The sequence below is a fragment of the Piliocolobus tephrosceles genome, chromosome 15, assembly GCF_002776525.5.
Source record: "Piliocolobus tephrosceles isolate RC106 chromosome 15, ASM277652v3, whole genome shotgun sequence".
Taxonomy (NCBI): domain Eukaryota; kingdom Metazoa; phylum Chordata; class Mammalia; order Primates; family Cercopithecidae; genus Piliocolobus; species Piliocolobus tephrosceles.
This window is the reverse complement of record NC_045448.1, coordinates 17285904-17301875: the sequence shown is the minus strand read 5'-3', so window position 1 is coordinate 17301875 and position 15972 is coordinate 17285904. Positions and strand designations below refer to the sequence as shown.

At 44.8% G+C, this 15972-nt stretch overlaps 1 protein-coding gene across 2 annotated transcripts in view; it reads right to left on the bottom strand.

Moving 5' to 3' along the window:
* Positions 1 to 1336: 1336 nt before the first annotated feature.
* VSNL1 (visinin like 1) overlaps positions 1337 to 15972 on the bottom strand; it is a 57350-nt gene continuing 42714 nt past the window's right edge. Inside the window, exons 2-3 of one of the 2 annotated variants that reach the window (XM_023199424.1) lie at positions 7095 to 7310; positions 1337 to 1534 (exon numbers count right to left, since the gene is read on the bottom strand). In XM_023199424.1, the coding sequence (XP_023055192.1) occupies positions 1337 to 1534; positions 7095 to 7310 (414 nt within the window). The remainder of the gene's footprint in view (positions 1535 to 7094; positions 7311 to 15972) is intronic. The other variant, XM_023199430.1, reaches the window with a different exon arrangement.

Here is a 15972-nt window from a genome sequence, read left to right as displayed (position 1 = left end):
ACCTTCCCATCATCAGAGAAAGTACTATTGGGCAGTGCTGTGTAAAAAACTCAGCTCTCTAGGGGGCATGTTCTGGAAATGCAAACCTGCTTTTAGAGGTTTTGATGGAATCTCTTCTGCCTCCTTCAAGACCAAAAGAGTCAGAGTTCTGTTATTAAAAATAGCTACTTCTGGTTTTTTTTGCCTACTTTAGATTTGGGAAGACAGACATCTTCTTTCCTACTGACTTATGTTGGGGGACACCCACCCGCAGCCTACCTACTGTTGTGTGTACAGCTCCACATAGTTGCATTGAACATATGTTGTTAGCACCAAAGTCACACTGAGATAAAATTTATTGTCAGAGAATGAACATTTTTTTTCGGAATGAACAAATCTGTTTTACTTTTCACATGCCGTGTTCATTGTCTCTCTTTTGGGAGCCTGGATGAAAAGCTGGAAAGTTGCTTTTTTCCCTTTTGTTGTCATTAATTCTTCAAATTCCAAAGTTCTGTATTTAAGAGTAGATTTAGTAAGTTGTTGCTAGCATCTGCTGCTATTTTAAAATTATAAAATAAGAATTAGGGGGAAAATCAATTGTTATAAATTTATTTGGGACATTTATTGCCACCACATTGGAAGCCTTTGAAAGTTCAAACAGAAACTAATACACTTTCATCTTTTTTACTTCCGATAAATAATATCTTTGCGTATATGTATATATAGATAGATATACTTAATCAATAAGTCATTTAGCAGGGATTTTACATTTTATACTGCATTCATCCAAAACAGCTCTTTCCAGATCGATAGGATGCAAATGAGGTAAGAATTAAGGCAAACCCAAAAGGCATGCAAATGTAGCACATTTATATTCACTGATAATACAAGCTCTTGTGGTGTGTGGACCAGACACAGGAGCCAAGGGTCCCTCTGTGTCTGTCCAATACTATTTTACAGGAGGGTAGTGACATAGCTTATAATTAAGTTACATTACCATGGGGGTCTCAGTGCTACTAACATTATGTAATCAAGGAGATACGAGCATTAGCAAAACATGAACAAGAAATCATATAACTCTTTGCAGTACATTTCTGCCCAGGCTTTGGAGGAAGAGGGATTTTTATGAAATGATATTACACATATCACATTGTGGCAGGTTGTTTTGTTTTGTTTTATATATGCTTTTAAAATTCATTAGCAAATGACATTCTCATGCACACAAGTGTTTCAAACACAAGAAGCAAGTCCATTTATAGGTAGTCCAAGCAATATTTGTGTGTGTGTGTGTGTGTGAATAGCTGCAGACTGAATGGAACATTGAGACTTTTGTGCAGTCCATAGCACTGACATCAGCTCATTTCTGGATGTCGCACTGCAGAAGTAATACAATGGAAGGGTCGCTCTTTGCAGCTTCTTTGAATTCATCCAGTGTAATCTGGTCATCTTTGTTCTTATCCATCTTGCTGAAAATCTTGTCTACTCGCTGCTCAGGCGTCAGGCCATCCTCATTCATTTTCATCATGATCACAGTGCCTACCATTTTGTAGATAGCCTTGTGGAAAAGAGCATTGTAGGTGATAATACCAGAAACCCAGGAGGACAGAGAGCTCTTCTTGCCTCCCCTTCACCTGACTGGAGCCCACCTATCCTCCAAGCCTCAGCTTCCCTTTCCCCAGAGGAATTTCACTCCTTGTGCTCAAGTTTCTGTGACAACCCATACCATCTCCCCCATCAGAATACATCTTGCCTTTATTAAAATAACTGCTTTGTCTTCCCCACTAAAGAGTACATTCTATGGAACTAGAAACCATGTGGTCCAGCAAGTCCAGGGCCTGGTACTATGCCTGGCACATCGTAGGTCTCAATAAATCCTGATCAAATGAAAAAGCTTTAGCTGCTGGAACGTGGGATGTGGGGCAAGGGGCAGTAGGAGGGAGGGCCAGGTGAAGTGTTGAAAGATAAAGCTGGAGAGAGGGAAATGAGAAGCAGATCACAGAGTTTTCCTAGGATAGGATAAAGAATTTAACTTTATTTCAAATAACTCCTTAAATGCTACTGAATAAGAGATGACATAATCAAATATGGGTGAGTCTTGTGACCAATTGGATATAGAAGAATTTGGGGTGGCTCGCAGGTTTCTGGCTGGAGGAAGTGGTTAGAAAGGGTGGCTCAATGGTGAGATTAGAAATGATGGATTAGGAATAGGTTAAAGGAGGAACACGATGGGTTCAATTTTAAACATTCTGCATCTATGTGCAGAAAACAGTCAGAAAGCACTAGCCTTGGGGATTTAGGAAAAGATGAAATGTGGGGCCAACCGATTAGAAACTTAGAATCTAGTAAGCCAACCAAGCCAGGTGTACCATTAAAGTTGAACTCTGCAAGAAGTTACTTTAGGGAGAGTTGTGGAGCAGGGACTCTGTTTATAAGTTAAAGAGTAGAGTGAGAAGATTTCAATTATCCAGGTCAACTAATTGTATACAATCAATTCTTAATATGGAATTTCCAAAGTATAAATTATTTTCTTTCTTAGAAAAGTGCCTTAAAAATAAATGCCCATCTATACAAAGACTTACATGAGAACATTCACAACAATATTATTAATAGCCAAAATGTAGAAATGACCCAAGTGCTCATCAACTGTAAACAAATAGGATACAGCTATAGAGTAAAAAATACATACTATTTCAGCAACAGAAGACAATGAATATGCTACCACATGGGTAAATCTCAAAAATTTAAAGAAGCCAGACGCAAAAGGCCATATGTGATGTGATTCCATTTGTGTCAAATGCCCAGAAAGGCAGCCAATTCCATGGAGACACAGTGATGTGTTGGTTGCCAGAGCCTGGGGTGGGAGCAGGCCTTTGGGCATGAGGGATCTAATTGGGGGAATAAGAATGTTTTACATTTACATTATGGTGATGGTTGCATATCTCTGTACATTTACTAAAAATCATTTAAGTTGTACACTTAACATGGGTGAATTTATGGTCTGTAAATTATAACTCATAAAGTTGTTTTTAGAAATGCCAGTCAGAGCAAACCACTAACTAGAAAGCGCTTTATTTAACAAGTTAAAATCTCCACTGAGATAAAATATTTTGTGTGTATTTACTTTTGTAGCTAGATGGTATTGATGTATCATGGAACACTTTAAGAAAGTTGTCTCTAAAAGAGGCAGACTTTCCAAAATTTCATTTTGTGGATAATTGGTAGACAAGGTCCTGACTAGTCTAGAAGCCAGAGTGGTGCACAAAGGAAAAGCAGGGAAAGTGTACCGTGTCTGGAACTTAAAAAGAGACAAATGGTCCATCCATATGTGAGCTGCCACTCTCACCCTGGCCTGTAAAAGGTGAAATCAAAAGCCCTTGCATGAGGCAATGGATATGAAGACAACAAGACAAGTGCACTATTAATAAAGTCAGGGTAATAAGAAATGTAAACACAAGAGGTCCCTCCTGGACCTCAGGAAGCAACTCTGAAAATGACAGGATCTCAATAATTGTATCCATGATGCAGCCCTGCATTTGGGACTGTGAACACGACAACCAAGAAGGGCCGTTTCAGATGCAGAGTCTTACAGGTAATAATATCACAAAGGCCGGGCATGCCAGACTGGGAACTCATTGCGAACCTGCCCCTGTGGTTCCCAGCCCTGATGGACCTGTACTGACTTGCCTTTCACTGTAACTAGAAAACTGGACAAAAATAAAAGAAATAGCTGTGTTCAGAGTCTACAACTGACACTGCAAGACTGTAATTCCTAGGAGGTGGGAAACAAAGTAGATGAACCCTATGATCTCAGCCCGGAATTCCTTCCTGGACTGCAGCACAAGGAGGAGGGTCCCAAGCAGGGCTGTCTCACCGACTGGAGGAGATAACAGTTGGAGGGGGAAGGTGAAGATAGCCAGAAGTTTCAGGGTAGAGGACCAGAGAGGAAGCTAGGCAGAGAGAAAACTTCAGAAGTCTGCCTAGGAGGTCTCCTCAATGTTTGTCTGGAAACTAGGCTGCACACAGAGGCTGAAAGTCCACAAAGAAGTTTCCGAACAATAAGCTGAACAACTCTTGGTGCTCACACAGGCTTGCAGAGCATTCTAGTTCTTAATGCAAAGAGCTTGCTAAATGCCTGGGCATTCAAGAGGGCTATTGTCCATTCCTCTTCTTTTTAAAGCAAAGTTTCTTGCATGAGTTTTCTATAGTCACTGTCTTTACTTCTTCCCCTCCCATTCTCCTGGGCTGCTCCATCTCCTCTGAAACTCGGTGAGTTCACCTATGGCCTCCAGGTTTCCAAATCCAATTGTCAATGATTACTTTTATCCTTTTACTTCTCCTATCAATAGCATTTGACATGATTGCACGTTCCAGTCCTTCCCCGCAAAACAGTGTGTTTCCCTTCCAGGACTTCTCACTTTTCCTTTTTCACTTTGACCTTATTGACAATTCTTTCTCCATCTCCTTTACTTATTTGCCTCATGTTCTTCACCTCTAAACATCAGGTTTCCCCAGGGCCTCAGTCCTCTGGAAACCTCTTTTCTATTTATATTCTCTGTCTAGTTACACTCTGATATATCTTCTTTCACTTAAATACCTGAATAAGTATCACCATACACCAGGCTAGTTCCAACCAGCCAGAGTACAGAAACCTCACTAAATATATGAGAAAATCAATAAGAACCCCAAAATTGTCACAAGTTGGTCACTGGGCTAACTTACTTCAGAAAACCTACTCTCCATCTGCTCTAAAAGCTTAAAATTATAAAGCTGCCTCAAAAAAATCACACTAATTTACATATAACTTACCTGCCTATCAAAACTAATCTCGGCACTCTATAAATGAAGACAACAAAATACAGACACTATAGTGTAACATTCATAATGTCCAGGAACCAATAAAAATTATTACACGTGTCACAAAGCAGGAACATGTGACCCATAACCAGGTGAGAAATCAATCCATAAAAGCTCCCCATGAGAATGCTACGCTGACTAGAAGTAAGGAAAAGCTAGAAGCAATGGGGAGAAATGTGAAAGAACTAAGAGAAAGAGAAGCAGCGGCTGACAGCCAGGAGCTGGTCTGGACTGTCCACTGGGCCTTGGTGCTGCCGGGAGCTGGCCCGGCCCTCACACTCAGGTTTCACACCAGACATAACCAATGTTAAAAAATGCCAGTGACCATGATGGAGCAAGGCAAAAACAAGACCACTCTGTCATTAAATCTGAACACAGACACAAAACACCAAGCATCTCTGCTTCCTGCTAGGATGAGTGACCACTGCTTCTTCACCCATTAGAGCATTGAGTCGGTCTGTGTGCCCCCCTCCTAGATACCCAATCATAGAAGTGTCCCCACTCCCTGACAGCACCCAATCCACAGTAAACCTCTGCTCCCCCAAACCCTCCCCAAATCACCCTCCCAAAGTCCAGATCCTAGAAGTCCTTTCTAACACCCTCCTGCTGAATAGCCCCAAGATTCCCTCACTGCAAGCAGTAATAAACTCAACTTGTGTAAGTGTGGGTATGTCCTTGGGGACTTTGGCTGAAGGGCATTGACAAGGATTAGAGAGAAAAGTTTTGGAGAGAAAGGGATTTGGTGGCCAATGAGGGGAAATGACAAGAAGTCAAAGAAGAGAAAAAAACTTGGAAAAACCTACTCTGTAGGGACCTTATAGAGAGACCTTGGAGGGAGCCAAGTTAAGTGTGGAGGATGGACAAAAGATTAAAGAGTGAGAAAGATGAGAAAATCAAGCCATGTATTTAGAATTATTGTGCTGTATCTTTTCTGATAACCTGTTTGAAAAAATATATATTTAATTGAATGAAGGGAATACAAATAAAGAACTAAGATGTTAGTTTTCTGGGTATGTTTGAAAGGGAGTAGGCATTGAAGATAGAAGGGGAGAAGCCAACAGAGAAGAAGAGACTAAAGATGTGGAAAGAGAGGGTGTGCAAGTGAACAAGGCCAGCTTCCCAGGCAGCGGGTTGACGGGTGACTTCTCTCTGAAGCTGGGAGGAGAGTAAGAGTCCTGTGGGGACTTTGGGGCTTTGGCTTCTGTTTCTTGCAATCATCCCATTTTCTTGTGGGGATCCATCCCGCCTGATCTCAGCTCCTGGTGTCTGGATGGGGCATCGCCCCAGCTCCAGGATGGAGCACCTGGCTCTACCTTCAGCAAGTGGCAAATTTCTCTCCTTGGTCAGAGTGGCTGGTGCAGGGGTGGAAATCCATGCTAAGACAGTCAATCAAAGGAAAGCTACTGAATCATGCATCTGCTCTTGCACGCCTGCCAGGCTCCAGGCTGGGTCTGGGTGCTGGGCATGCAGTCGTGAGGGCAGAGCCTCCCCACAGAGCTTGCATTCTGCCATATATTCCACTCAACAAGGTAATCTAGGGCAGGGACAAACGTTGGGACAAAAACCCTCTTGGTAACGGTTAGAATGCTTTGGTGTGGGGGTGGAGTGGGCATATTTGGGAAGGGATGCGGGAAGGAAGGCATCTGTGGGACGTGGGATAGGACCGGAGATGGAAGTGAAGTGAGGGAGGACCCCCCAGAGGCCAGGGGAGGACATGCTGGGCAGAGAGAGAGGAAAACCAAGAAGACCTTCACATTGGGAGTGCAGTATGCAGGGGGTGGCGTGGCAGAGGAATCCTGGGTTACTCACAAACACAACGGGCAAAGCCTGCTTGCTGTGGAATGATCAGAACCTGGAAGTTCCAGGATGATCAGAACCTGGAATGTCCCAGGAGCCCCTGACAGCCTCGGAACCCCACTAGGTGCAGCTGGAGTGAGGCAGAGTAGAGATATGCCAAGCGCAAGAGAAACTGAGCCCATGACATCCTTTGTGCCCGGTAAGACAGGTTCATGGGAGATCCGGTAGTGAGTGAATGGCGGATGACAGTACCACCGTCATGACAGTATGGGTCCCACGGCTTGGTTCTGGGACCTCCCCAGCACTGTGCTGCAGTGGGAACAGAAGCGGGAGAAGTCCAGGCGTGGTGTGCAGCTGGCAGGGCTCAAGCAGAGAGAGAAGGAACCACCAAGGCCTGCACCTAGGAGGCTGCCGTGGGGTCTCCTTTTGTGCCCACCACCCGCCAACCACACCCCAGGCCTCACCTCGATGATCTCCAGCATCTCCACTCGGGTGATCTTGCCATCACCATCCAGGTCATACATATTGAAGGCCCAGTTCAGCTTCTGCTCAAAGCTGCCCCTGGAGGTGATGGACAGAGCGCAGATGAACTCTCGGAAGTCGATGGTGCCATCTCCATTCTTGTCGAAGGTTCGGAAGGCATGCTGGGCAAACTTGGAGGCGTCTCCATAAGGGAAGAACTGCAAAGGAGAACACACGCAGTCAGGTGTGGGGAGGGGACGGAATTGGTGCGACGAGGTAGGTTCCTAATGACAGCACCACAGGCGCTCCAGGGCGTTGTTAGAGCCTCACCCATTGGAGAGCGGTTTGGCCTGACTGTCAAGGGCAGGCATTAGGGGAGGCTTTCTCACAGCAGGTACTCAGGTACAGGCACCTCATTGTTTCCTGTGGGTGAGGCTGGTGACATGTGACTTTCAGTCGATGGGGCTTGGAGTCGGTCAACAAGCACCACCTGATGCTAGTGTTGCAGCATCTCTGCTCACTGCCCCCAGGAACAAGACTGAGGCAGACAGCAGTTTATCTCCCCACACAGGCAGTGCTACACGAACTTCCATGTTCCTTTAGATGTGAGAATCCAGCTTCATCGCTGCCCAGTAGGGCCAGAGGGAGAGTGCCTGGACCTGGTTTCTCCTGCCACCAGCCCTCGTCTTGGGCCCACACTTATCCCCTCCCTGGGTGAGGTTCCAGTTTCTGACTTCTTTTTGCAGGGATTTTTCTTTTGCAGAACAGACATTTAAAACCCATTAAAAATAGAACATGACTGGGCTTATTTTCGAGAGACATAAAGAGGTTTCTTCACAGAGCCAACTGTCACCAGGGGTGTGTGGGAGGCAGAGAATGGACACAAGGAGGAAAGGGAAGCAGAGACCACAAGGAGGGAAGGCCATGGGGAATCAGTAGGTGGTGGCCTCAGTTCCCTTGGACATAAGCCTAGGCCAGTCACAAACAGCAGGTAGTACTGATAATTAACAAGGAAGAACTGCAAAGCCCCAAATACAACCAAAAACAAACCATGTGCTATTTTAAAGCAGAGAAGTTATGTATGTGTTTCTGGATGAATAAATCTGGGTTCTGGGCTCTACAGACAAGCACTACAAAGTCTATAGAAGATTACAGAGGATGATCACTGATATCCCTATTCCTTCATAAGTTTTGCCACCTGCTAAGTGGACCAGGTGAGCAGCCTTCATACAGATGGCCTCTTTGCCCACTCTGGGCTATCTGCCTCAAGGAGCCCTTGGTCCATCTTTCTCACTATGCATCCCGCTCTGGGTCCTGCAGAGCCCTGCTGCCCACTCCTCCTGCACCTAAAAGCACATTGGAAGGTAGAAAATTTCCTTCCAGACATAAGACGTACTTTAACAGAGAAGGATTCTATACATGGGGCCCAGGGAACAGCCAAGCATTCCAGGAAGAAGAAAGTACCCATTACTTATATTTCGGTAGTACCCACTGCTAGGCACAATGACCTGTTCCAGACTGTTACTATATAACAAATCACCCCAAAAGCTAGTGGCTTAAAATGACAACAATCATTTTATTATCTCACGAAATCAACATTTAAGACTCATTTCTTTTTTTCATCAAACATATCTTTTCCTAGTTACAAAGGACAATGTTCTCTTATGTTCCCTCATCCCCTAAACATATCTTTCATTTCTGTTATCCTTCATTTTTCATTATTCATCAAAATTCACTGAGTTCTTTTTCATATCAGGCCTTGTCTTGGGTACTATGGACTCAGAGGGCAGTACCTCAAGGTCTCTGTGTTCCAAGACTGCACAGTTAACGGGGGGACTTTACTCAAAACTGACTTGGTCATGTTACTTGATAAGAACTAGAACAGAGGAGAAGGCAAAGTATTACTAAAGCTCAGAAAATGAGCTGTTAATTTCAAGGAGGGAGTTGTAGAGGGAAGGGCTTTCCTTCTTGGAATAGCTCAGCATGACCCCAGCCTCTCACCCCCAATGCTACTTAGGTGCTTGGTACCTGAGGACAGGCTGCCAGGTGCTGAGTTTTGAACTAAACAATGTTGAACCTGAAAACTTCCAAATAGGCAAGTTTGCTCCTCCTGTGCCTTATGCATGAGCGGTCCTGCTCCCTTTCTAGAGGGTGCCGCTTGCTGATGTGTTCATCTGCCTCGCGCTTAGGGGCCTGGGTGGAGCTGGCACCTGTGAACCTGACTTGGAGTGGAGCAGAGCGAGCCCCTGGGCAGGTTCCCAAGTCCCCTTAGTGCTGTTTACCCGCCAGCATTTCTATGTGCAGTTGGCATGAGACCAGTGGGCACGAAACCTCCATTCATGTAGGTTTCTGGCAGTGTAATGCTTTAACTATCTTACGTCTCACAACCTACTTTAAGGTTAAGGGATATTTCACAGTTTTATCTAAAAATAGTTGGGCATCTTAGGTCAGTATATTAAAAATTTAGGTCTAAAAAACCTTGAGAGAAAAATCAGTTGTAAATTTTGAGCTATAAAAGTTACACGTGCCTTGCAGAAGGTCTATATACTGACTTTTACAGCCAACATGTTTACTTCAGAACTGAGTGTGTACTCAAGAGCCCTCCAATTTCTGGAGGGGTTGTTTCCTTTAGGAAATTTATCCTATCATGTTCTGAGTGCTTTGAGTTTTTCTAACTAGGAAAATGCTCCTCATTTTGACAAAATAATTCAACTCTAGATGGATCATCACAGAGAAATGAAGCCGCATTCCCTTCAATTTCTGTAGGAAGAAGTCAGGGTCTTGAACTCAGATTTACTTTTCCCAGAGGACAACAGGGCCTGAAAAGCACAGTATTTTTCTTTTTTTGCATATTCTTGCTAAATTTCTTTTTAACTCAGGGTATTTTGCTTCAACTCTTGTATCAAATTTTGACATGGAAGTAATATTTGATGGCAGTAATAATCTATAAATAATATGATAGATACGAAGAACTTTGAGGTTGAAAAATTATAAATATATATACACACTCATATGTATATGTATATACATATGTGTGTGTATTAGTGTTCTCTCACTTACTTTTCATAACAAAATCTGACATCGTAGATTCCATTTTGTGGATGAGGGATTGGAAGCCTGGAAAAGTCAAAGGCATTTGCCTAAGATTCCTGGCTGTCTGCAGCAGAGGCTGGATTTGAATGCAAATCTTTCTGACTGTTTCTGCCACGCCTTGAGATTTATCTTAATCAAGTGTTAGCTGAGGAAATAAACTTAACTCCACATTTGATGAAGCAACCAAATTTGTTGCATTATGTAATTATTAGCATCCATTGCCTCTGAAGCTTGAAATTCTCTGCTCTGAGTATTTTCGCCACCTTCTGGCAGCACTTATGTACTGCAAGGAAATTACTAAGATGCTACTGAGTTATTTTCTGACTCATTCTTTAACTCAACATTGAGCAGCTGCTATGTGTCAAGGACGGTGTTAGGTGCTGGCAATAAAATAGAAAAAAGATGTAGAGCATTAAGGACAATGGGGGAAATAGGCATTAATCAAACCACCATATAAAGAAGTATAAAATTACACTGTGATAAATTACAAGTGTATGGAGCTGCGAACAAAAGTAACGGACATGATATTGTCAGTTTGAAGCTTTAAAACATTCATGTGTGGTCCTTTCCCCCCATCCTAATATACAGGTTGCTGACAATTCATTGTTCTTCATCATAGCTGTGAGTTTCACAGTCTGAGACTTCTTGGGATTACACAGACCTTGACCGCTCCCGGTTGTACTCCACACCCTGTCCCTGAACCGACCAACCTGCAGAAGAAAACCCCAGGAAACACTTGAGGTATTTTCTTTCCCCAGGCAGACAACAGGAGTCTTTGCAAGGTTTAACCAGCTTCCTCCTGAACAGGGCAGGAGCTTTTCCTACAGACAGTGGGCCCGACTCTGCATTTCTTTCTTTTCAGTAATCTATCTAGTTTTGAATATCAAAATGTTTGTTTCCTCTAAGAGGTGGTGCATGAGAACCAGACACATTAGCCTCTGGGCCTCCAGGGCTCCACCCAGCGTGGGCACAGAAAGGCTGTGTGATGATCTACAAACACTGTGCCTCTCTCCAGTGACATAACATTTCCTCTGCACCCCTTTTCCCAGCCCTCCCCAGCACCATTGCGGCCTGGATAGCTTATCCTTCCAGAGAAAATATTGCAACATTTCCCACATGAATCTCTCCCCTCCAAAGATCCCTGGTTCACTGCCTCAATGTGATGAAGGAGGCAGCTCCCCAAGAAGTTCTCCAGCCCAACCTTTGGGTGGGGGTGGGGTGGGCACAAGCAAGGCCTTGGCCAGGACTCGCTCTTGCCCATGCAACAGCTGATGTGCTGTGTCAGGAGAGGTGGCGGCAAGGCCACTTCGGAGGATGCCTCTCTCCAGGGCTCTGCCCAAGGCCCAGCTCCTGGCTAATGCTGGGCAGCCCTCAGACCTCAGAATAGATTTCTGCCCATTAGTCTGCTGGAAATAGAGCTCATGATAGGAAACAGGGCTTCAAAACACCAGAAGAGTATTCTTGGACTGCTCCGCTGCTCACAGTCTTGGAGAGGTCTGCCACCCAATCCCTCATAAGACATGGTTGCTTTTCAAACACCCTCACTTGGGTCAGTTTTGTTTCTTTTGTTCTCAAATTTCAAAGGCCTATTTTGCCTGACCTGTGAACGTACAAATACAATCACCCTGAAATACAGTTGATCCACCTCCAAGGTCATCTCCCCTTACGCTGCCGGAATTAGCCAGTGTCTTCTAGCCTGTTCTGGATGACCTGGTCTTATACCTACCTCTTCAGGCCCTGCTGCTGAGACAGTGGTTACTGTTTCATGAGTGTCTCTCGTGGAACAAGGCCCTAAGCAGGTCCTTCTCACAGGCCACCCCAGCTGATTCTTTCAGCAAGGGTAGGACTTGGAGGGGGGTCATTTTTCTGGGGTAAGTAATTGGCATGAGGTCACATCACTAAAGGGTGCAGGGGGATCAAACTCAGTGCCATCTGAGTCAAAGCCCTGGTTCTTCCCAGAACCAACTGTAGTCTCCTTCTCCTCCCACACCAGCCCTGCAGACAGACCCTCAGTCTCTCTGTTCTGGGGTTTTGACCTTCCTTGGCTATGCTGTACCTCAGAGGCTCCCTCAGGTGTCCCTCGTGCACTGTCAGGCTGCTCTTTGCTTTAGGCCTGCTGGGCTTGTCTACTTCCTGTGGGAGCCACCAATGACAGGAGCTGTTCAGATGAGCTCACCCCTAACTCCTTGCCCTGGGGGCTGAGGCCCTAACTGGGATGGTCAAGCCTTTCCTGCAGACCTCCTGCCAATGGCGAAGGTTAGTGATGGGATCTCATGTGCCCTGAGATGCTGACCGTATGCCTTTGAGAGGTCACTTGATAATTGGTTTTGGCTTTCAGCTCTTCACATTCATGAGGCCTCCCCCCAGGAATAGGACCTCATTGTGGTGGTACATTCATTGCTTCCTAACTTCCCCTACACTGAGGCCCTTCCATTCATCGTCCCCACAGCTCCAGGGGAAACTTTGCACACCCATGTTTGGTCAAGTTTCCTTCCCACACCCGTCAATAGCATCTAATTGTTCTCAGAAGAAAGAAAAAGACTGTTTCCAGGCCTCAGAGACCTTTCTCGGTCTGGTCCCCGCCTCTGTGTCCAGCTTCGGGTACCCCTGGCTCCCTTGTCCCCAGGCCGCTTTCACTCTCTGAGGCCTTGCTGTCTCTCCCTCCCCTGCCATGGTCATGGAACCTTTGCCGTGCTGCTGCTGTTGTCTGAAAGTTCCTTTGTTGCCCTTGGCACAGTGAACCGCTGTTCATTCTTTAGACCTTGATTTGGTCTTGGTCAGACCCCTGTTACACACATGCGTGTCACTGGGTCCCCTCTTAGGGAACATTTGTTACAATTGTGAAGAAATGTTCACAGGATTGTGGATTCGTGCCCTTTTTTCCCTAGTAGACTGTAAGCTAAACGGGGCCAAGAATGACCTGGTTTTGCCATTGCTGTAATCTCTGGTGCCTGGTACAGGGCTAGGCACACAGTAGGTACTCAGTAAATGTCTGTTAAATAAACAAGTGACTCAGTAAGCAGATTGTTTCGAGGCCTTGAGAGACAGGGCAAATCTACCCACTGACCAGTAGAAGGGTTGAAATGTGCTCTGGAAGCTGCCTGAAGCCGGCTGTGCTGCAGAAGGCTCACCACTTGGCCTGCAAGCCCGTTCGCATTACTACTCAAGCAGATGACTCATGAGGAGATGAATCAGCCCAGAGCAGCACTTGCACTTAGTCACGTGGATGGGCAGAGGAGAGACATTTTCCCTTAATTAGAAATGGTGAGTCCAAAAACTGTTTCCTGCCAAAGCATTCATTCAACAGATACTCACAGAAGCCCAATTGGTGCTGGGCTCCATGCTGAGCTTTGTGAGGGCAGGAGGGAGAGTGAGGAGAGGCAACCACGAATAAGAAGATAGAAGGCCTGGTCTCTGCCCTCAAGCAGATGTGGCAAGCCAAAGGTAGGTGCAGCCTGACACTTGAGCTCCTTCCACAAGTAGGCTCTCCAGAAGGAGGTTAAGGACACCCTCGGCCACCCCCACCCTCAAAGGGGTCACACAGATCCTAAGGTTGCTTCCCAGAGCGGCCCCATCCCTTGTCCTCTGGGTAACAACTTCCATTCTATATCATCACTGCTTCTTCAACATTATAGTCTTTATTACAAGGCAGCCATTATTGGCCTGTGATTCTTGTATAATTACATTTATTTGAGAATAAAATTACTTTTGAACTAAATTTCTAGAGAAGGGGCTTTTGCCTCCTGGGGCAAGATAAGCAATTTTCACTTATGTCCTAGACCAGATCTCTCTGTTCGCACAGACTGCCCCAGAAACGTCATGAACTCCCAGAGAGTTTCTTCTGCTTTTTTGTAAAAAATGAGAATCAGGCAGTAGAAATCCAGCCTCCTTACCTTCCAGTCTCCTTCACATTACAATGCTCACTGGCTGGGCGCAATAGATCACGCCTGTAATCCCAGCACTTTGGGAGGCTGAGGTGGATGGATTACGAGGTCAAGAGATCTTAAGACCATCTTCACCAACATGGGGAAACCCCGTCTCCACTAAAAATAAAAATTAGGCCGGGTACAGTGGCTCATGCCTGTAATCCCAGCACTTTGGGAGGCCGAGGCAGACGGATCACGGGGTCAAGAGATCAAGACCATCCTGGCTAATATGGTGAAACCCCGTCTCTACTAAAAATACAAAAAATTAGCTGGGCGTGGTGGCGGGTGCCTGTAGTCCCAGTTACTTGGGAGGCTGAGGCAGGAGGATGGCATGAACCCAGGAGGTGGAGCTTGCAGTGAACCAAGATCACACCACTGCACTCCAGCTTGGGCGACAAAGCGAGACTCCGTCTCAAAAAAAAAAAAAAAAAAAGAAAAGAAAAGAAAAAAGAAAAGAAAAAAATAATGCTCACCATGGGAAAAGCCGCCAGAATCATCTCTATGTTAAGGATGGGATTATATTTTGTTCTTCATTGTATCCTTACTGCTCTCAAATAAGGCTCTGGTATGCTGTAGGTGCTTTATAAGTGCTACTATATTCGGATGGGTAAAGGAAGCGATTTATCGCAGAGGAAAAGATGCTGGTTGAGTGACAGAGTATCTGGGTGTGGCTAAGGTCAAGTCATCTTGTCTCTTGGGACTTTCGTTTCCCTGGATATAAAATGAGGGATAAATCAGATAAGTTTCAATATTTCATTTAGCTATAATGTTTTATTTAGTTTTTCTGATTCTGGAAGTAAAATTTTTAAAAAAGAAGGGATGTTACTTTCATGACTTTGGATTTGTCATTGAACAAAGCACCTACCACTCCCTTTGTATCTAATGCCCTAATCATAGGATGAAACTTTGAAGGGTGAATCTCTCTCTTCTGTTTCTCTTTCTCATATTTCTATCTCTATCCCTATGTCTATGTCTGAACAACTATATCTAGATCATATCTCTTTCTCCATTTCTATCTCTGTACCTACAAGTAAGTTGAAGTGTCTATCTCTGTCTCTCTCTGTCTATCCCTATTTCTATCTCCATTGGAAATGTCACAGACCCTGAAGGGTACTTACTAATTGTTCAGATTTTAAAATCAAATGAACTCTCTTTTATTTCTGTCTAATACACCATTTGCATTACAAATCCGGTCAATGGCATTTTGATTTGGGGTAGGGGATTATTCTAGTACTTCTCTTCCTGGTAAATATTGAGCCACCAACCTGTTAATTTTTGTTATGAAACGAGGACGTCAATAACAAATTACGCTTTGGAAATGGTGGTGAGTTTCCATTTAGAGCCAATCTGCCAGATTGGAAAGATTGTTTTTATGAATTTGAAACTAGGTAAGTGGTGAGGATCTTTGAAGGTGCTTGGGAGCAGCTTGGTTGCTGTTGGGAAAGCTAGAATGAGGCCGCTCCCTTCGTACTGTCTTCACTCGCTCCAACCCAAGTGGGTAGAACAGCAGATTTCACGACTGGTTCTAAAACTTATTTGATCTCCCTTCCTCCTCCAGAATAAAGTGGTCTATCCAAGGTCAGTTCCCATTTCACCCTGCATCCAACTCATTTCACAGCATCATGGTGACAATGATGAGAACACTGAGCCTGGCTGCATCTCAATTAGAACCCTATTGGAATGCCATTGGCCACCAGGTCTGGAATCGTGGGGAGAGAGCTATCATAGCACAGCTGGTGACAGCAATGGCAGCCAGAGCCAGGCATGTTCTATCTGCAGAAGTTGAACACATTTGATACAAAATTACAGCTAGATAGGAGGAATAAGTTCTAGTGTTCTACTGCACTGGAGGGTAACTATT